Below are 22,729 nucleotides of genomic sequence, written 5' to 3'. Positions count from 1 at the left end.
AGTGCTGGGTATATATTAAACGCTCAATAAACGTATGTTGTTGTTATTGTTTTGTCAATATGTCAGGGAAAAGAGGATGGATTAAAAAGCATTTTCACAATAAGTCAAAACACGTCACTAGCACTTTCAAGTCAATGGGACTGAACTGGACCCCCTATGAAAAGGCGGAGGGGATCAAATGACGTAGACCCCCTTAGCAACAGGCCCCCAAAGAAGGTGAATTTCTGTAGCCAATAAGAATCTGCACTGCAGATAAGACAGCCAATGGACGACTGAAAGAGGAAGAGGGAGGACGCGCCAATTCTGCTGCCTGAGCCTCGGCCCAACAAAATGGCGGCGGCGGCGGCGGCGCTTTGTTTCCGCGGCTCCTGCGGCGGTGGCAGCGGTGCCGGCCTTTGAGCTGTGGGGAGGATCCAGCGCCAAATCTAGTGACGACTAAGGGTCCAGTGCATTTCTATCCTAACTGCGCGCCGGGGAGCGCAGAGTGGCGCCCTACGGTCGCTGAATCCTACAGGGCGTAGAAGCGAAAACATGACTGCTGAGCCCATGAGGTAAAACACTACTCCGTCTCACGGGTCCCAGGTGTCTCGGCCTATGCGTTTTCTGAACCCGGTGTTTGGGAAAGCTTTGGCTTGGTGGGTTAGGCCTGTGTTTTGCTGAGCGGAAAGAGGCATCGTTTTCTCTTTAGGTGAGGAGGGTTCGGAAGTAGGCTCCAGTCCGGGGTGAGGCTGTGGCTGGGTAGGGGTTGCGGGAGGGCGCGGCCTGGTTTGTCGGACGCTTTCTCAAGCCTCTCCAAACCTGCGGAGCTTAGTTGAATTCCTCCGTTTATTCTTCGCTGCCTGTGGAACTGAAACCCCCAAGTGGGAGGCGGTTTTTGGTATCCTGATAATTCTTCCTAATCTTTGGGCCTAGAAACCGCGTGGGGAAGAAGAGAGGGTAGGGGGTAGGCAGAAGGGGGGCGAGAGGTGGGAGGAGGGGGAGGGGCGGTGGGGAGGATGTGAGGTCCTGGGAAGACTCTGGCGTTTGTACTGCTGGATACGGGAATACCCCGGCCTTGCGGAATTTTATTTTTTTCTGCAAACCCTGGGGAGAAGCCCATTTTGTGGGGTGAATGGGTGGGTCTTGCCAGTGTTCCTTCTCTACTCCAGATCCTGAAACGTAGCCCTGGATTTATCTTGAGGCAAAGGGATACTAACGCAGGGTTTTGCTTCCAGAGGACCCCAGTGTACTACTTTTTGTGTGATCCATCTTTAATGGGTGGTAAGGCAGTCATCAGATGTTTCTCCATTTTATGGGCAAATTTTGCGCAAAAATAATTAGGCCTTATTTTTGTTTATTTATTTGTTCCAAGAGGGATGGGAACACATTAACTTGGTTTGATGGGAAGTAGGATCTATTTCAAGGAAGCAGTGCCTGGCAGGCCACCTTTTACTAATCAAGCACGTTTTATTAGGTTGAGGCTGCTTTTCTCTTGTGCTTATAATTTGGCTCTTGATAGTGTCTAAAAATATGGGTTGTTCATATGAAATGTATACCACTTGTACACAGGTGGATGGCTTACTTTTCAGGCAGGTTGATATTTGACTTTTCATCCCTTGTGAATACAGTAATTTTTTTTACTGTTTTATTCTTGGCTCCTAATGGCAAAGTAAAATTACAGGGAGCATAGATCAGAAGTTCATATGTAGTTGGCAAAATGTGATTTTGAGTAACTATTAGGATTGTATATATTTATGTATGTGTATATATTTGTGTGTGTTTATCCACCATCTTAATAGTATACAGGTATGTATGTTTTTATTTCCTTGGTGGTTCAGACGGCAAAGCGTCTGCCTACAATGCGGGAGACCTGGATTCGATCCCTGGGTCGGGAAAGATCCTCTGGAGAAGGAAATTAGAAAGGAGTACTCCAGTACTCTTGCCTGGAAATCCCATGGACGGAGGAGCCTGGTAGGCTATAAGAGTCCATGGGGTCGCAGAGTCGGACACGATTGAGCGGCTTCACTTTCTCTTTTTATGTATGTGTTTGGGCTTCCCAGGTGGCGCTAGTTGTAAAGAACCTGTCTGCTAATGCAGGAGACATAAGAGACGCCGGTTCAATCCCTGGATGAGGAAGATCCCCTGGAGGAGGGCATGGCAACCCACTCCAGTATTCTTGCATGGAGAATCCCATGGACAGAGGAGCCTGGTGGGCTACAGTCCAAAGGGTCGCAAGAGTCGGACACGACTGAAGCCACTTAGCACACACACATGCATGTATGTTTTTAGAACATTTTAGCTAGTGTATAGAATTTGGGAATGAACCTATGATACTTATTATATCTATTTTCTGCATTAACAAGCAGTAGATGGAAGAGGTTTTTCTTCCTTTGAGGGGGAAAAAATGGACTTTAGTTTTCAGATTATAGATCCCTAGTTGTGTAAAGATTGTGGCTTTGTTTTCTGACTTAGTGTTCATGGTTCCGAGTGCAGTAAGCCTTTATTTAATTGATATTGGGCACATTAGAGGTACCCAGTACAACTTGTTGGCTAGTTATTATCAGGTGCCCATGTTGCTATACATGAAGGGTGTACCTTACAGTTAAATATGACCTTTGCTACTGCTAAGTCACTTCAGTCGTGTCCGACTCTGTGTGACCCCATAGACGGAAGCCCACCAGGCTCCCCCATCCCTGGGATTCTCCAGGCAAGAACACTGGAGTGGGTTGCCATTTCCTTCTCCAAGGAATGACCTTTAGATTTTATTAAATCTCAAAGTCTGCATTTAAAACTGTAGATTGAACTTGGATTTTCTCCCTTTCTTTTAGGGTGAACAAATTAATTATGTATAAACATTCTGAGTAGAATTATTTTATGCGAGGGTCAGTTTTTCTTATGGGCCTTGAATTTTTGTACATATTGGTGTAAGAATAATAATCATAACTAAAATTGAGTGCTTATTGTTGACCTTTACCTTTGTAATTTTAATTAATTTTCAGAACAGCTTTATGGAATAAGTACTTGGTGTTCCCCATTTTACAGATGAGGAAAGTGAGGTATAGAGAGAGCAAAGAAATTGATCACTTATATAAATTGTAATTGATGGAGCTGGAATTTAACCCAGTCTTGACTCCAGAGCTTATGTTCTTAACCCCAAGACATTAATACCTCCTTGAGCTACCAGAAATAACGTGATTATGGCCATTTTAATTTAGTTCAAGTATTACAGTGGAAGACGTTCATGTTAGCTGCTATTGTCATTTGTTGTAGGTCTTTGAGTTTCTAGGTGTTTATAATATTTTGCCTTTTATGTTCATATGAGGTAGTAAGATAACTGAAACATTTAATTTCAGGAGAATCTTAAGCTATGTGAAAACCCCCTTGCAAAGAATACATATAATAGATATAAAGAATTAATTTAAAAAAGTGTGATGCTCTGGGTGTTCACAATTGTCTCAGTCTGAAGTGTTATTCATCTCAAGTCATAAATCATAGGTGAAGGATAATCTGACAGGCAATGCTTGAGTGAGTTAAATCCACAATACCACTCTTTTTTAAAAAAAATTCTTTTATTAGACTATAGTTGATTTACAATGTTGTGTTAGTTTCAGGTGTACAGGAAAGTGAATCATTTCTACATATACATATATCCACTCTTTTTTTAAGATTCTTTTCCCATATCAGCTATTACAGAGTATTGAGTATTGAGTAGAGTTCCTTAGAGCAGGTTCTTATTAGTTATCTATTTTATATCTTAAATCATCCTTGATTTTCTTCTATGTGAGGCAGAAATAATATGAACAATTCTATACATTGTCGTTAATGTTATTTTAGGGAATTGTTCCAGATTTTTTCTTTATCAGATCCTCTGTCTGGCACTTAAAAATAGGAGCAAAGATTAGTTTCTGATTTTTAGTTACATTTTATAAAAAGGAACATTTCTGGGATTCTGTGGTGAAAAAATAGCCAAAAGGCAAGAGGGAGGAAAATGAATTGGTGATTTGACTAAATCTTATGTTGGCCCTGTGTTCCTCCATTCAGTACTGGGGATTTCAGTCTGGTTGGTTGAATCCCAGGATGCAGAACTGAGGATATGGAGGGCTGACTATGGGACTTGAGCATCTTCAGGTTTTGGTATCTGTGGTGGATCTTGGTACCAAGATACCCCGTGTGGATACTGAAGGACAAATATACACTGAAAAATCAGTGGCTCAGCCTTTAAAGTTTTTGTTACTGTTTTTAAAGAATTTTTTGTCATTTGTTTTTGTTTTCAGTAAGATTGTTTCTTCAATTTTTTGGCCTGAAAGATCAGCCTCTGATTGACAGATAAACTTTCGTTTATTTTCATGTAAAGATCTTGGAGATTTGATGGACTTGTCATTCTGAACTGTATGGCAATTTCTTACTTGAAAAGCTGAAAGCAGTATAACTAGTCATTGGTCTTCAATTTTAAAAAGTAGAAGTTGTCTAAATTGAGAGATGTTGAGAAAATGACTTAGAAAGTGTCTGTTATTGTTGTAGTCTACAATCAGTTGCATACTAGCCTAATTTTTGAAAAATGTTATCTGTGAAATATGTGCATTCCCACTGGGTGGAAAGCATTAAGCCAGGCCTGTGGCAGGGGAGTACATGCAAAGTTTATAAAGGATTCAAACAATTTTTAAATCAATTTTTTATGAAGTATAGTTGCTTTACAATGTTGTGTTAGTTTCTAAGTGAATCAGTTATACATATATCCACACTTTTAAAGATTTCTTTCCTATCTAGGTCACCATAGAGCATTGAGTAGTGTTCCCTGTGCTAATGAAAAGTATTATAAATGTCAGCTCTTTGGTTATGTTATTGCTGGGGGTGAAAAGAAAGATATTTTTTATTTTAATTGTGATCAGGCCACTTCCCATTATTGGCACCTCTTGGCATAGTTGAAAGACTTCCCTTGTGGCTCAGACGGTAAAGCGTCTGCCTACAATGCAGGAGACTCGGGTTCGATCCCTGGGTCGGGAAGATCCTCTGGAGAAGGAAATGGCAACCCACTCTAGTACTCTTGCCTGGAAAATCCCATGGATGGAGGAGCGTGGTAGGCTACAGTCCATGGAGTCACAAAGAGTCGGACATGACTGAGCGACTTCACTTGGTCACTTGGCATAGTTCATCATGAGCTTTCAGTTTTATATTTAATTTCTAGAGATAAGTATAGTACTTAAAGGTATTTGTAGATAGATTTAGGTATGTGAAATAATTTTTTTTGTAAGAAATTGTATTTATTTACGTGCCTGTTTCACTTTTGAAATCTGAATAAGCTTACAGATTGGATGACAGAATACAGACAGTTCTTGGATTTGCATGAAGTGTATTTTCTCCAGACCTTGAATGTTCTCTTGGACATTGGCAGAAGCTGTTCAGATGGGTTAAGCCATGGGAAATGAAATATAGATCTTCTTTTAGGAATGCTGAATATAACAGGGCAGTAAAAAGAGTGTCTAAGTAGGATCTCTCTGCACATGGTCATAACAGCGGTTCTTACAAGACAATAGACTAAAAGCTCTTTGGGGATCTTTGTAAATTTTTAAGTGTTTTAGGAGTGTAAAGAGTTCCTGAGACTAGAACTGCTGGTTGTAGAGGAATGAGTGCTTAACTCTGAGCCAAACCTGGGTTTTCTAGTTGCAGCTCTATTGCTCAACCGATTGTGAACAAATCATGTATCTATACTTTCTAGGCCTCTGCTTTGTCATATGCAGAATGAATTTGTACTAGATGGTCCATAAAGTTATTAAAAGTCCCATTTATGTTAGTATCTATCATTTTTTGACTTTGCCTTTTTTGGGGGTAGGGAGAAGTGATGAGGGAAAATATCTTTCTGGAATTTGCCTTAAAACTTACACGGTTAGGATGCAGGTGTTTTGTTGCTAATATAATGTCATATTATGATGTACACAAATGTTTATTGGAAAGGAAAAACTTTGCTAATTATTGTGGCTCAGATTATGTTTTTATTTTGAAAGATTACTATATTTATTATTTTTCTGCTGTTTTTTGATTGGAGATGATACTTCTGAAAAGACCTATATTCTAGTAAATTGTGCTTTTTGCTTTGCAAAATTGTCAGTTTTGCTCTTTAGCCACTGTTTTCAGATGCTGTTTCTGAGTTTTGGCTTTAAGTAGCCATTCTTGATATCAATAGTCCAGTTTTCTTGTTAAGTTACATACAATATTTGTTTAAGAAATCATTGTATGGCAGTGGTATTCATGTGTATATACCCTATGCTCCATTTTTTGGGGGGATGCTTTATTCATTGATCAAGTATGTGAGTATCAACTAGGTGCTAGGCACTGTTCTAGCATATGCAAAGGGTAAAAGACAAAATTCCTGCCTCCTTAAAGCATTTTTAACCTAAGGAGGGAAGTAGTAAATAAACTTTTACAGAGCAGTGCTAAAATGGAGGTCTCTTGGTTGTGCTAGGGATCAGAATGAAGAAAAGCCTAATTTGGGGGATGTCTAGCAAAATTTTGCAGAGATGATATCTGTATTGGGTCTTGAAGATAAGTTAGGAGTTAAGGGTTGACTATGAAAAAGTGCAGTCCAACAGGGGGATTGGTATGGCTAAAGATTAGTCTTATTTTCTACATAGCAGAGGAAATAAGATATGTTCACAAATAAATTTGAAGCAGGATATAAAGGGCTAAATGCTGCGTTGGGTAAAAACTAAGTTGCTGTGGGAGTTTAGAGTAGGAAGACATTTGTAATGGGGTCCAGGGAAGACTTTTCAATGTGCTCTTGGAGGATACATACACTTGACAAAGAAGACTGGAGAAGGATTTCAGATGTGAGGTATAGCAGCTTGAGCAAAGAAATGTTATGTATATTAGAGTTTTCTAACTGAAAGGAGGTCAACTTAGAATCTTTAACTCATTTACTGGGCAAATAATTGTATAACCATTGGCAACTAGTATTTTTTCCCAGCTTTATTGAGATATAATTGACATACAGCATTGTGTAAATTTAAGGTATACAGTGTGATGATATGGTATGCATATATACTTTGAAGTGACTGCCACAATAATTACTTTAAAATTATTGTTGTGGAGAGATCTACTCTCTGGCAACTTTCAAGGATATAATACAGTGTTGTTATCTATAGTCACCATGCTGTATGCCGTATATCAGATCTTTAGAACTTATTTATCTTATAGTGAAGTTTGTATATTAACTTTTATAGCTTGATGATCTTGTAAAAAGCTTGTGATTGAGCCTGATAATTTTAGTTCAGCAGAGCTGTTAAAACATAACCCATTTTTCTTAAAGATTGTGTAGAATTTAATGCACAGATTTTGAATGACAAGATTTCAAAATGTATCATTAGTTGTCTTTATTTTGGTCATTTGTCAGTTGACTTTTAGGTAACATTTGATTTCTAAAATCTAAAATTGTTTTTTTTAAGTAATATTGGATTTTTTTTGCTTATTTGGATATATCAGTTATTTTTTGGTTTATTTGATAGCATTCCAAATTTAGCTCTGCTATAATGCTTGTTTTGACAAAAAATGTGCATTTGTTCCAACAAGATATATTGGGTAACAATTTGAGCATAAGACAAAATTTGTATTTGTTTATTCAGGATTTTGTTGACAAGGTCAAGGTTCAGCAAACTATGGCCACCACAGTGACCTGTTTTTGTAAATAAAGTTTTGTTGGAACACACCAAATTCATTTGTTTACATTCTCCTGTGGCTGTTTTTATAGCAGAGTCTCAGAATTGGATAGTTGCAACAGAGACCCAATGGCCCATAAAGCCTAAAATATTTACTCTCTGGCCCTTTATAGAAAGTTTGCCCTAGGTGAATGCAGGAACCTGGACCCAGCTGAACTGAGCTGCATTAAAATCCGTGCATATACAGGCACATGCCTCAGACCTCTATCAGCTACCTCAGTTCACCCCTTGTGTTATGAGCCACACCCATCCACATCTATTGTCACAATTTTCCATCCGATTTCAGATAACCCTCCTTTCATCACTTCACAATAATTCATGAGCTGCAACCCTTCTGATGCCCACTTCCACAAGCAAACTTCAGGTCTTTTTCAAGGTAAAGTGCTATATTTATTGTTGTACTTGTGTATTTCTTAATCACTTAATGTGTGTAAACTGTGTAAAATTGTGCTACCGTTTCTATTAGGGTTTTGTCTTTTTAAAAAACTGTGTCACTGATGAAGTTTTTGGAGTGTTGTGCTTCTAACCCCATTTCCCCCCAGAGTCCTGTGGTATTCATTGTATAATTTTGCATTACATGGTGATTTTTAGGAGCTCATATCATTGCAGAACTGACTAATTGTCATCCTACAAAAAGCGTTGATTCATTCCCCAAATACTTCTTGGACTGTGTGAAGTTTAAGTGAGTTAATGGACACAAAACACTTAGGTTAGTGTGACATAATAATTACTTAAATATTAGTTGTTACTAATTACTATTACCATGTGCCAAGAACTGTTCTAAGTACTGCTTATATGAACAAGACAAGTTAAGGCACACCATGGAGCTTACATTATACTTAAAAAAATATTTGTACTAAATTGCATTTTGGCTTGTAACTCCCCCCTTCAAAAAAGATGTTTTGGTGTTTTTATAAATGATATTTTAAAAATGTCTGTCCACGGATCAAAGATACTTAAAATAACTTTCTGGTCAAAATATTATTCGTCTCATGTACTGTTTTATTGAATGATTTTTTGAAATTTTTTTTATAGCTATAACCTTGGGTGATGAATTTGTTTTATTCTATTTTATTTTTTTATTGGAGGCTAATTACTTTACAATATTATATTGGTTGGTTTTGCCATACATTGACATGAATCTGCCCCGGGTGTACATGCGTTCCCCATCTTGAACCCCCCTCCCACCTCCCTCCTATCCCATCCCCCTGGTTCATCCCAGTGCACCAGACCCGAGCATCCTGTATCATGCTTCGAGCCTGGACTGGTGATTCATTTCACATATGATAATATACATGTTTCAATACCATTCTCCCAAATCATCCCACCCTCACCTTCTCCCACAGAGTCCCAAAGACTGTTCTATACACCTGTGTCTCTTTTGCTGTCTCGTATACAGGGTTATCGTTATCATCTTTCTAAATTCCATATATATGCGTTAGTATACTGTATTGGTGTTTTTCTTTCTGGCTTACTTCATTCTGTATAATAGGCTCCAGTTTCATCCACCTCATTAGAACTGATTCAAATGTATTCTTTTTAATGGCTGAATAATACTCCGTTGTGTATATGTACCACAGCTTTCTTATCCATTCATCTGCAGATGGACATCTAGGTTGCTTCCATGTCCTTGCTATTATAAACAGTGCTGCAATGAACATTGGAGCACATGTGTTTCTTTCAATTCTGGTTTCCTCAGTGTGTATGCCCAGGAGTGCGATTACTGGGATGTATGGCAGTTCTATTTCCAGGTTTTTAAGGAATTTCCACACTGTTCTCCATAGTGGCTGTACTAGTTTGCATTCCCACCAACAGTGTAAGAGGGTTCCCTTTTCTCCACACCCTCTCCAGCATTTATTGCTTGTAGACTTTTGGGTAGCAGCCATTCTGACTGGTGTGTAATGATATCTCATTGTGGTTTTGATTTGCATTTCTCTGATTATGAGTGATGTTGAGCATCTTTTCATGTGTTTGTTAGCCATCTGTATGTCTTCTTTGGAGAAATGTCTGTTTAGTTCTTTGGGCCATTTTTTTGATTGGGTCATTTATTTTTCTGGAATTGAGCTGCAGGAGCTGCTTGTATATTTTGGAGATTAATTCTTTGTCAGTTGTTTCATTTGCTATTATTGTCTCCATTCTGAAGGCTGTCTTTTCACCTTGCTTATAGTTTCCTTTGCTGTGCAGAAGCTTTTAATTTTAATTAGGTCCCATTTGTTTATTTTTGCTTTTATTTCCAATATTCTTGGAGGTGGGTCATGGAGGATCCTGCTGTGATTTATGTCGGAGAGTGTTTTGCCTATGTTCTCCTCTAGGAGATTTATAGTTTCTGGTGGTACATTTAGATCTTTAATCCATTTTGAGTTTATTTTTGTGTATGGTGTTAGGAAGTGATCTAGTTTCATTCTTTTACATGTGGCTGACCAGTTTTCCCAGCACCACTTGTTAAAGAGACTGTCTTTTCCCATTTTATATTCTTGCCTCCTTTGTCAAAGATAAGCTGTCCATAGGTGCGTGGATTTATCTCTGGGCTTTCTGTTTTGTTCCATTGATCTCTATTTCTGTCTTTATGCTAGTACCATACCGTCTTGATGACTGTGGCTTTGTAGTAGAGCCTGAAGTCCGGCAGTTGATACCCCAGTTCCATTCTTCTTCCTCAAGACTGCTTTGGCTATTCGAGGTTTTTTTGTATTTCCATACAAATTGTAAGATTATTTGTTCTAGCTCTGTGAAAAATACTGTTGGTAGCATGATAGGGATTGCATTGAATGTATAAATTACTTTGGGTAGTATACTCATTTTCACAATATTTATTCTTCCAATCCACGAACACGGTATATTTCTCCATCTATCAATGTCCTCTTTGATTACTTTCACCAATGTTTTATAGTTTTCTATGTACAGGTCTCTTGTTTCCTTAGGTAGATATATTCCTAAGTATTTAATTCTTTTCGTTGCAACAGTGAATGTTATAGTTTCCTTAATTTCTCTATTTTCTCATTATTAGTGTATAGGAATGCAAGGGATTTCTGTGTCTTGATTTTATATCCTGCAACGTTACTGTAATCATTGATTAGCTCTAGTAGTTTTCTGCTAGAGTCTTTAGGGTTTTCTGTGTATAGGATCATGTCATCAGCGAACAGTGAAAGTTTTACTTCTTCTTTTCCAATATGGATTCCTTTTATGTCTTTTTCTGCTAGGATTGCTGTGGCCAAAACTTCCAGAACTATGTTGAATAGTAGTGGTGAGAGTGGGCACCCTTGTCTTGTTCCTGACTTTAGGGCAAATGTTTTCAGTTTTTCACCATTGAGGATAATGTTTGCTCTGGGTTTATCATATATAGCTTTTATTATGTTGAGGTGTGTCCCTTCTATTCCCACCTTCTGGAGGGTTTTTATCATAAATTGATGTTGAATTTTGTCGAAGGCTTTCTCTGCATCTATTGAGATAATCATATGATTTTTATTTTTCAGTTTGTTAATGTGGTGTATTACATTGACTGATTTGTGGATATTGAAGAATCCTTGCATTCCTGGGATAAAGCCCACTTGGTCATGATGTATGATCTTCTTAATGTGTTGTTGGATTCTGATTGCTAGAATTTTGTTAAGGATTTTTGCATCTATGTTCATCAGTGATATTGGCCTGTAGATTTCTTTTTTTGTGGGATCTTTACTGGGTTTTGGGATTAGGGTGATGGTGGCCTCATAGAATGAGTTTGGAAGTTTCCCTTCCTCAGCAATTTTCTGGAAGAGTTTGAGTAGAATAGGTGTTAGCTCTTCTCTAAATTTTTGGTAGAATTCAGCTGTGAAGCCATCTGGACCTGGGCTTTTGTTTGCTGGGAGATTTCTGATTACAGTTTCAATTTCCGTGCTTGTGATGGGTCTGTTAAGATTTTGTACTCCAGTGTTCATCACAGCACTGTTTATAATAGCCAGGACATAGAAGCAACCTAGATGTCCATCTGCAGACAAATGGGTAAGAAAGCTGTGGTACATATACACAATGGAGTATTAACTCAGCCATTAAAAAGAATACATTTGAATCAGTTCTAATGAGGTGGATGAAATTGGAGCCTATTATACAGAATGAAGTAAGCCAGAAAGAAAAATACCAATACAGTATACTAACACATATATATAGAATTTAGAAAGATGGTAATGATATCCCTGTATACGAGACAGCAAAAGAGACACAGATGTATAGAACAGTATTTTGGACTCTGTGGGATGGGGCGAGGGTGGGATGATTTGGGAGAATGGCATTGAAACATGTATATTATCATATGTGAAACGAATCACCAGTCCAGGTTCGATGCATGACACAGGATGCTCATGACTGGTGCACTGAGATGACCCAGAGGGATGGGATGGGGAGGGAGGTAGGAGGGGGGTTCAAGATGGGGAACACATGTACACCCGGGGCAGATTCATGTCAATGTATGGCAAAACCAATACAATAATGTAAAGTAATTAGCCTCCAATTAAAATAAATGAATTAAAAAAAATCTCTAAATTGGGCTGATAATATTAGTATTAAAAGTAAAAACATTTTAAAATACAGTAAAAGCAAAGATGTGCCCCCTGATAAAATGTGCCAAGAAAAGCATATCACTTCATACTATTTCTAGCAAAATACACAGCCACAAGGAAACATCCGACAAACCCAAATTAACTGGCCAGTGTTCTTCAAAAAATGGGATAGAAAGGGATAAAAAGGTAAAGTGAACTGCTCCAGATTAAAAAAGATTAAAGAAACATGAAAACAAATGCAATGCCTGTTCCAGAACTGGATCCTGGACCAGAGAAAATAAATTATTGTCTTTCACTATGACAGACATTAAGAATCAACTGCCAAAATGTGAATTCACTGTGAAGGACATTAAGTATCAATTGGCAAAATGTGAATAACGTCTGTAGATTAAAAATAGTATTGTATCAAGGTTAATTTCTAATTTTGCTAATTATAATGAGGTTATATAGGAGAATATTTCTATTTGGGGGAAACTTAATTTTGAAATATAGTAAAAAGGCGATGATTATTCTTTATCTGCTTGAAGGTAGGATCAGATTCATCACCCAACTTGTGATGGGTCTGTTAAGATTTTCTATTTCTTCCTGGTTCAATTTGGGAAAGTTGTACTTCTCTAAGAATTTGTCCATTTCTTCCAAGTTATCCATTTTATTGCCATATAATTGCTGATAATATTCTCTAATAATCCTTTGTATTTCTGTGTTGTCAGTTGTGATCTCTCCATTTTCATTTCTAATTTTATTTATTTGTTTCTTCTGCCTTTGTTTCTTGATGAGTCTGGCTACTGGTTTGTCAGTTTTATTTACCTTCTCAAAGAACCAGCTTTTGGCTTTGTTGATTTTTGCTATGGTCTCTTTTGTTTCTTTTGCTTGGTCGTATGGCAGTTCTATTTCCAGTTTTTTAAGGAATCTCCATACTGTTCTCCATAGTGGTTGTACTAGTTTGCATTCCCACCAACAGTGTAGGAGGGTTCCCTTTCTCCACACCCTCTCCAGCATTTATTGCTTGTATACTTTTGGATAGCAGCCATTCTGACTGGCGTGAAATGGTACCTCATTGTGGTTTTGATTTGCATTTCTCTGATTATGAGTGATGTTGAGCATCTTTTCATGTGTTTGTTAGCCATCTGTATGTCTTCTTTGGAGAAATGTCTGTTTTGTTCTTTGGCCCATTTTTTTATTGGGTTGTTTATTTTTCTGGAATTGAGCTGCTGGAGTTGCTTGTATATTTTTGAGATTTATTCTTTGTCCAATTTTGAGATTTTTAAGCTAGGTTTGGTTAATTTCTATAGAGTTAGCGAAAATTAGCCCACCTCTTATTTTTCTTTCCTTTCCCATTTCTTACTTTCCTCAGGTACTCCCAGCATTCAAATCAAAACACCCTATTTATGAATTTTCACTGTGCTTTCTGAGTATCTACTAAAAATAAAAATTAAGAATAAATGTTTCATATTAAAGTGACTGGACCTGTTAAGTATATGAAATAATACACTTCTTCCGAAGGCTGAATGTAGAGCATCCAAGAGAACTTATTGAATATTTCAGTTTAGAGATAGAAGAGAAACATTTGATGGTACTAAATGACTTCAGAGCTTTTAAAAAATACTCAACAAATCACTATACTTTTTTTTAAGGAATCCCTGAGCAAGCATTATCATCATTTATATAAACATTTAGTATTCCCCTGTTCAAGGCAATTTGTTTTTTTCTCATATGGAAAAAAGATGAACTCAGACCAGTTTCCTTCTTTGAGGAGTTTACACTCCAGTAGGGAGTACTCTTGAGTTTTACAGAAGAAATTATAAGGAGAATGTGTTGCTTTAAGTTAAAGAGAAGTAAAAGAATGTTCAGTGGGTGAAGAGGGGAAAGAGAACCTTCTTTGAGGTAAGAGTTGTGGTTAGATAAGATTGGAAAGTCATGTGTGAATTATTTTGCAGAAAGCTTCAAATTCTTGCTTAGGGGTTTGTACCTTATCCTTATTTATATACATTGGAAGCCTCTGAATGTTTTGAGCATGGGGGTGACAGATATTTGTATCCATGCTCAACTATGCAAAGTCTGTGGATTCTGCATCAGCAGATTTAAACAAACTAGATTGAAAATATTTGGGAAAAAATTCCAGAGTTCCAAGGAGCAAAACTTGAATTTGAGACACAGAGGCAATTGCTTAGATACCAATTATATTAGGTATTATAAGTAGTCTAGATAAGATTTAAAGTATAGGTGAAGAAGATTATAGGTTATATGCAAATACTTTGCCATTTTATATAAGGGTCTTGAGCATCCTCAGATTTCGGTATGGGGGAGTCCTGGAACCAATTCCCATAGTTACGGAGGAATGACTGTAAATTTAGGAGAATATAGTCATATACCTCTAACTCCCACCTCTTACCCCCCAAAATAATGGCACAAGCTAAGTATCAACTGAGACATTTTAGGTATGATAATATAGTAGTTTAGTACTTGAATTCAGGTAGAATGAACTTGGGCAAAGATGGGATTTCAAAACAGATAATAATGACTTTCAGGTATACTTTTTCCCCCCTTCTTCCCCATTCCAAATATAATATTAAAAGATTTAAATGACTTATATTTGTTAAGTATTGCCATCCAGTTAATACTGTTTTCCGTGATTTGTCTCTGTCATATGAATTCTAAACATTCACCTGATTATTCTGGATGGGAGCTAGGGCTACTTGACTTGAAGAATGAATTCTGGAATCAGGTCTGATTTCCTGATTTTCTGCCTGTAAAATATAAACTTTTAAAAATTGTAACTTTTCCTTTTGCATAGAGAGAGAATGCCAGTTCTCTCCTAAAGACCCTCTTCTTGTAACCTTTCACAACAAAATAAAACTTTTTGCTTTGCTTTCTTGCTCTTACCACATTTTTTGCCTTCTATCTCCATTTGAAGACTCTGCCTTTGAGTGGGGATTGGATATGGCATATTGATGAACTGTATTTAATCACTGTGTCAAACAGAATGAAGCATTTCTTGAAGTTCCCACTGGGAATTACTGATTTGGCCCACATGAACGTGGTTATTGCAATTAAAAATTTTTGAATGTATCTTAGAGATCACCATTTATACATATTAAGGTAAAATGTAGGTCTTGTTCAAATGGTGCTGCTTTATTACTCAGATTTTAACTTTTATCTGCATTAGAACATTTATATCTTTTTATTTAAAACAATAGGCCGTAATTTGTTCAGTTCTCCATTCTTTCTTAAATATTTTAGCATTTTAACCACCCAAGAGTATATAATTTAGTGACATTAAGTACAGTGTTGTGCAACCATCATTATCTAATTCCCAAACATTTCTTTTAACCCCCCCAAAGAAACCCATGTGTCTGCCAATACTTCTTCTCCATTCCCCTTGCAAACACTAATGTACTTTCTTTCCAGCTTGATGGATTTGGGTATTCTGAAGTTTTCATATAGAAGAAACTGTACAATATGAATTTTATCCATATTGAGTCATGTATCAGTACTTAATTCCTTTTTTATGCGTGAATAATATTTTATTAGGATATTCTACATTTGTTTACCTGTTCATCAGTTGATGGGCATTTAGATTGTTTTTACTGTTTGGATATTGTAAATAGTGCTACTGTGAATATTTTGGTATATGTTTTTATTTGGACATGTGTGTTCATATCTCTTGGGTATATACCAAGGAGTAGAATTTGCTGAGCCATATGGTTACTGTTTAACTTACTAAGGAAAGCCAAACTATTTTCTACAGTGGTACATCTTAACATTTCCACCACAATGTATAAAAGTTTTAATTTTGCCACATCCTTGGCAGCACATGTTATTTTCTGTTTTATTTAAAAGATTATGGCCACTGTAATGGGTGATATGTATTAAAGTGATATCTCACTGTGGTTTATTTTTTTTATTTAAGCAAGCTTATTTGGAATCTGTTTAAAAAGGTTTTGGTCTTGTTTCAAAAGACCAAGCAGGTCAAGAAGCAACAGTTAGAACTGGAAATGGAACAACGGACTGGTTCAAAATTGGGCGAGGAGTATGTCAAGACTGTATATTGTCCCCTGCTTATTTAACTTATATGCAGAGTACATCATGCAAAATGTCAGGTTGGATGAAGCACAAGCTGGAATCAAGATTGCCAGGAGAAATACCAATAACCTCAGATTTGCAGGTGATAACCACCCTTACGGCAGAAAGTGAAGAAGAACTATAGGACTTCTTGATGAAGGTAAAAGATGAGAGTGAAAAAGCTGGCTTAAACTCAGCATTCAAAAAATGAAGATCATGGCATCCACTTCCATCACTTCATGGCAAATAGATGGTGAAACAATGGAAACAGTGACAGACTTTATTTTCTTGGGCTACAGAATCACTGTGAATGTTCTACTTTCTATGTGAATTTGACTCTTCTTGATACCTCTGAATGAGTGGAATTGTGCAATAGTTTTCCTTTTTTGTTTGGCTTGTTTCACTTAGCATAATGTCCTTAAGGTTTATCCATTTTGCAGCATGTATCAGAATTTCATTTCTTTTTAAGGCCGAATAATATTTCATTCATTATATGTATGTACCACATTTAGTTTATCTGTTTATATGTTGATAGGCATTTGGGATGTTTCTTATCTTTTGGCCATTGTGCATAGTGCTAATGTAAACTTCGGTGTACAAATGTATGTTTGAATCCCTGTTTTTAGTTCTTTCAGGCATATACGTTGAAGTGGATTTCTATCTTTAATCTCTTGGGGAGCTACCAAACTGTCTTTATCTGTGGCTGCACTATTTTACATTCCTACCTGCAACGTATAAGGGTTCTAATTTCTCTAGATTCTTTCCAAAAATGCCTTTTCTTTAAAACTTTTTTGATAGCAGTCATCCTAATGGGTGTGAAGTGTTTTCTCATTGTGGTTTTGTTTTGCATTTCCCTAATATAGATCATAACTTTCCTTCCAAGGAGTAAGCGTCTTTTAATTTCATGGCTGCAATCAGCATCCGCAGTGATTTTGGAGCCCAAAAAAATAAAGTCTGACACTGTTTCCACTGTTTCCCCATCTATTTCCCATGAAGTGATGGGACCAGATGCCATGATCTTTGTTTTCTGAATGTTGAGCTTCAAGCCAACCTTTTCACTCTCCTCTTTCACTTTCATCAAGAGGCCTTTGAGTTCCTCTTCACTTTCTGCCATCAGGGTGGTGTCATCTGCATATCTGAGGTTATTGATATTTCTCCCAGCAGTCTTGATTCCAGTGGCCGAAGAATGGATGCTTTTGAACTGTGGTGCTAGAGAAGACTCTTGAGAGTCCCTTGGACTGCAAGGAGATCCAGCCAGTCCTTTCTAAAGGAGATCAATCCTGGGTGTTCATTGGAAGGACTGATGCTAAAGCTGAAACTCCAATACTTTGGCCACCTCAAGCGATGAGTTGACTCACTGGAAAAGACTGATGCTGGAAAGGATTGGGGGCGGGAGGAGAAGGGGACGACAGAGAATGAGATGGCTGGATGGTATCACCGACTCGATGGAGATGAGTTTGAGTGAACTCCGGGAGTTGGTGATGGACAGGGAGGCCTGGTGTGCTGTGATTCATGGGGTTGCAAAGAGTCGGACACGATTGAGCAACTGAACTGAACTGAATATAGATCATCTTTTAATATGTGCTCATTGGCCCTTTGTCTTCTTTGGACAAATGTCTATTGAAGTCTTCTGCACATTTTATGGTTTTTCTTTAGTTGTTTAGTCGCTCTGCTGCTGCTGCTGCTAAGTCACTTCAGTTGTGTCCAACTCTGTGCGACCCCGTGGACTGCAGCACACCAGACTTCTCTGTCCTTCACCCTCTCCCGGAGCTTGCTCAAACTCATGTCCATCGAATCGGTGATACCATCCAACCATTGTGTTCTCTGTCGTCTCCTTCTCTTCCTGCCTTCAATCTTTCCTAGCATTGGGGTCTTTTTTAATGATAATTCTTGATAGTAACCCCTTGTTATTCAGTCACTCAGTCATGTCCAGCTCTTTGCAACCCCATGGACTGCAGCATGCTAGGCTTCCCTGTACTTCACTATGTCCTGGAGTTTGCTCAAATTCATGTCCATTGAGCTGATGATGCCATTCAACCATCTTAATGTGTGTGGCCCTCTTCTCCTGCCCTCAGTCTTTCCCAGAATATCAGGGTCTTTTCTAGTGAGTCTCTTCCAATAACTCCTTATTAGATATATAATTTGTGAACTCTTTCCCCCATTTTATGGATTGCTTTTTCACTCTCTTGATAGTGTTCTTTGATACACAAAAGTTTTGACTTTTAATAAAGTCCAAGTTATCTATTTTTTGTTGTTGTGTGTTTTTGGTACCATCCAAGAAATCATTGCCAAATCTAAAGTCATGAAGTTTTATCTCTTTGCTTTTTTCTTTTATTTTTAAAACTTTGTTTATATATTTTTGGTTGTGCTGGGTCTTTGTTGCCACACACATGATTTCTCTGATTGTGGCTAGTGGGAGCTACTCTATAGTTGTGGTATGTGGGCTTATTGTTGCAGTGCTTCTCTTGTTGCAGAGCACAGGTCTAGGCATGTGGGCTCAGTAGCTGTGGCACACTGGCCTAGTTTTTCCATGGCATGTGGAATTTTCCTGGACTAGGGATCAAACTAGTGTTCCCTGCACTGACAGCCAAATTCTTATCCCCTGTAGCACCAAGGAAGACCTTTGGAATGTTTTTGATTGTCAGTTCAAGTAGGGAGATTGACTAATTGCCCCCACTCCCTCCATTTGCTGAATGCTATCTTTGGCATTTAACCGTGTAGTAACTTTTACCATTGTTTATTTTGTAGTATAGCTCTGAGTTACACTGTGGTGTTCTTTTATTTCAGCCTAATGGACTCTATTTAGCATTTCTTGAGGGTAGGTATGCCAGCAGTGAATTCACTAAGGTTTTGTTTTTTTGGCACATTTCTTTTGCATTTTTCAAAGATACCTTTACTAGATATAGAATTCTTGGTTGACAGTTTTTTCCACAGCATGTGAGATATGTTATCTCACTGTTTTCTGGTTTCCGTGATATTTAACTGTGTATGTTAATGAAAATCCTGTGTACTTATCATTCTCTTGTTGATTTCAAGCTTTTCTTTAGCTTTTGACAGTTTAATTATGTTTTGTCTCAGTGTGGATCTCTTTATCCTACTTGGAGTTAATTGAGTTTTTTGGATTCATATATTTCATGAAATTTGGTTCAGTTCAGTTCAGTCGCTCAGTTGTGTCCGATTCTGCACGACCCCATGAATCACAGCATGCCAGGCCTCCCTGTCCATCACCAACTCCCGGAGTTCACTCAAACTCATGTCCACAGAGTCGGTGATGCCATCCAGCCATCTCATTCTCGGTCATCCCCGTCTCCTCCCGCCCCCAACCTTTCCCAGCATCAGAGTCTTTTCCAGTGAGTCAACTCTTCGCATGAGTTGGCCAAAGTATTGCAGTTTCAGCTTTAGCATCAGTCCTTCCAATGAACACCCAGGACTGATCTCCTTCAGAATGGACTGGTTGGATCTCCTTGCAGTCCAAAGGACTCTCAAGAGTCTTCTCCCACACCACAGTTCAAAAGCATCAATTCTTTGGTGATCAGCTTTCTTCACAGTCCAACTCTCACATCCATACATGACCATGGGAAAAACCATAGCCTTGACTAGACGGACCTTGGTTGGCAAAGTAATGTCTCTGCTTTTTAATATACTATCTAGGTTGGTCATAACTTTCCTTCCAAGGAGCAAGCGTCTTTTAATTTCCTGGCTGCAGTCAGCATCTGCAGTGATTTTGGAGCCCAAAAAAATAAAGTCTGACACTGTTTGCACTGTTCTTCCATCTATTTCCCATGAAGTGATGGGACCAGATGCCATGATCTTTGTTTTCTGAATGTTGAGCTTCAAGCCAACCTTTTCACTCTCCTCTTTCACTTTCATCAAGAGGCTTTTGAGTTCTTCACTTTCTTCCATAAGGGTAGTGTCATCTGCATATCTGAGGTGATTGATATTTCTCCCGGCAATCTTGATTCCAGCTTGTGCTTCTTCCAGCCCAACGTTCCTCATGATGTACTCTGCATATAAGTTAAATAATCAGGGTGACAATATACAGCCTTGACGTACTCCTTTTCCTATTTGGAACCAGTCTGTTGTTCCATGTCCAGTTCTGACTGTTGCTTCCTGACCTGCATACAGGTTTCTCAAGAGGCAGGTCAGGTGGTATTCCCATCTCTTTCAGAATGTTCCACAGTTTATTGTGATCCACACAGTCAAAGGCTTTGGTTAGTTTTTGTCAATTATTGGTTAGTTTTTGGCAATTATTTCTTTAAATATTCTTTCCGTTCCTTTCTCTCTATCCTCTTCATCTGTGACTCTCATTATGAATGTGTTGGTAGGCCTGATGCTGTCTTGAAGGTCTCTCGTGCTCTTTTCATTTTTCTTTATCCTATTTTGTTTCAGCGTCTCATACTAGGTAATTTTAATCGGGCTGTATTTAAGTTTACTGAATTTTTCTTCTCTCTGTTCAGATCATCTGTTCAATCTCTGTAGTGAGTTTTTCACTATTGTACTTTTTCAGTTCCAAAATTTTATTTGGTTGTGTTTTGTAGTTATTTTTCTGAATATTCTTTCCCTGGTAAGACTTGTTTTCCTTTTTCTTTTATTCTTTTTTTGCAATGCTGTGAGGTGTGGGGATCTTAGTTCCTTGAACAGAGTTTGAACCTGTGCCCCTGAATTGGGAGTGTGGAGTCTTAACCATTCGGCTGCTAGGGAGGTTCCTTCTTTATTTTTTTTTGTTCATGGTTTTCTTTAACTCTGTGAGTATATTTAAGACAGTTGTTTTAACATCTTTGCCTACTAATTCCAGCATCTGGGCTTCCTTAGGGGCAATTCTGTTACTGTTTTCTTTTTCCTCTGTGAATGGGCTGTACTTTTTTATTTCTTTGCATGCTTGTAACTTTTTGTTGAAAATGGGCATTTTGAATATTGCAACGTGGTAACTTTGGAAAACATTCTTTCTTCACCACAGGATTTGTTCTTGCTGTTTGTTATGGATTGTAGTTTTTGCTTAGGGAATTTTATAACCTATTTTTATTATGACTGTTCTTTGTCACGTGTGGACACTGAAGTGTTTGTTCTGGTAGATTATTCGTCAGTTAGTGGTTTGACTGAACTTTCCATAAATGCATCAAAGCAAAAAATACAGACAAACTACAAACAAAACCCCAAATCCAGACAAAACTACTCTTTCAGTCTTTGGAGATTGACTTGGCATTGGGGCACTTCTCAATGCTTGGTCATTTCATTTAAAACTCTTGCCTAGCCCTCCCTGCCTGATTGTGTGGAGGCTGAAGGTCAGCCATAGATGAACACTTAAGGCCTTCTGTCTTTTCTGAGAATATGTCCAGCCCTGGGTGTGTGTGGCCTTCCAGATTCCCTGGTATATGTAGGAGCTTTTCAGAGTCCCTATTCCTTCCATGTATGTCTTTCTCCATCCAGCTTTTTCCTTTTCATCCTTTTATGTCTGTTTAGTGTCTGGCCCGCTTGCTATTCCTTGCCCCAGGTGGCTGTGAATAGTATATTTTCCTTTAAATGCTTTGTATAAAGGTTACACTGGAGAAGGCATTGGCAAGCCTCTCCAGTACTCTTGCCTAGAAAATCCCATGGATGGAGGAGCCTGGTAGGCTGCAGTCCGTGGGGTCGCTAAGGGTCGGACATGACTGAGCGACTTCACTTTCACTTTTCACTTGCACACATTGGAGAAGGAAATGGCAACCCACTCCAGTGTTCTTGCCTGGAGAATCCCAGGGACGGGAGAGCCTAGTGGGCTTGTGTGACCTTGCAGCATAAAGGTTACTCATCTCAGGAACTTGCTCCTCCTCCTGAGGTGGATGAAAGAAAGGGAAACCTGTGATGCAGTATGCCAGGTAACCACCAAACAGGTGAGAACACACAGCTACCTTCTTTAAGAATAAGGTCCATATTATTCCTTTTGACATCTGCAGGTTGTGCTAGAATTGTAGGCCACTGTCTTCATGGCCACCACCTAGCTGAGGAGTAAGGCATGATAGGTACATAAAATACTGCAGTGCTCTCATTTCAAATTTCAGCAGTTTTTTTCTATTAAATGCTCCCCTGGTGGTTGTAATGTTTTGATTACAAGATTGTAGAGCTCCAAAAAAGTTGATTCTGATGACAGTTTTTACCAGCATAATTGTTGCCATAGTGGAGGGACAGAATTTTGGAGTTACCCACTCCACTATTGTGTATGATGTTGTTCTTGGTCTGTTTGTTTTAATCCCTATGCAATGGCACATTTTCTTTTAAAATTAACTTTTTTTAATTGAAGTGTTGGGCTTCTCCAGTAGTTCAGCGGGTAAAGACTCTACCTGCATTGCAGGAGACACAGGAGATGTAGGTTTGATCTATCAGTCAGAAATATCTCTGAGAGAAGGGAATGGTAACCCACTCCAGTATTCTTGCCTGGGAAATCCCATGGACAGAGGAGCCTGGTGGGCTGCA

The 22,729-nt window shown here is 38.3% G+C and overlaps 1 protein-coding gene across 9 annotated transcripts in view; it reads left to right on the top strand.

Annotated features, from left to right (window-relative positions):
- Window positions 1-322: 322 nt before the first annotated feature.
- ATRX (ATRX chromatin remodeler) overlaps window positions 323-22,729 on the top strand; it is a 298,228-nt gene continuing 275,821 nt past the window's right edge. For 8 of the 9 annotated variants that reach the window (XM_055438642.2, XM_055438638.2, XM_055438636.2 and 5 more), the window contains exon 1: window positions 323-551. In XM_055438642.2, the coding sequence (XP_055294617.1) occupies window positions 532-551 (20 nt within the window). In that variant the 5' untranslated portion in view covers window positions 323-531. Of the gene's footprint in view, window positions 552-7,974; window positions 8,065-22,729 lie in introns of all 9 variants that reach the window. The other variant, XM_055438639.2, reaches the window with a different exon arrangement.

Source organism: Moschus berezovskii, chromosome X (assembly GCF_049115385.1).
Source record: "Moschus berezovskii isolate FMDL1 chromosome X, NW_MosBer_1.0, whole genome shotgun sequence".
NCBI classification, from domain to species: domain Eukaryota; kingdom Metazoa; phylum Chordata; class Mammalia; order Artiodactyla; family Moschidae; genus Moschus; species Moschus berezovskii.
The sequence above is the reverse complement of the archived record's forward strand: the minus strand, read 5'-3'. Positions and strand labels throughout refer to the sequence as shown.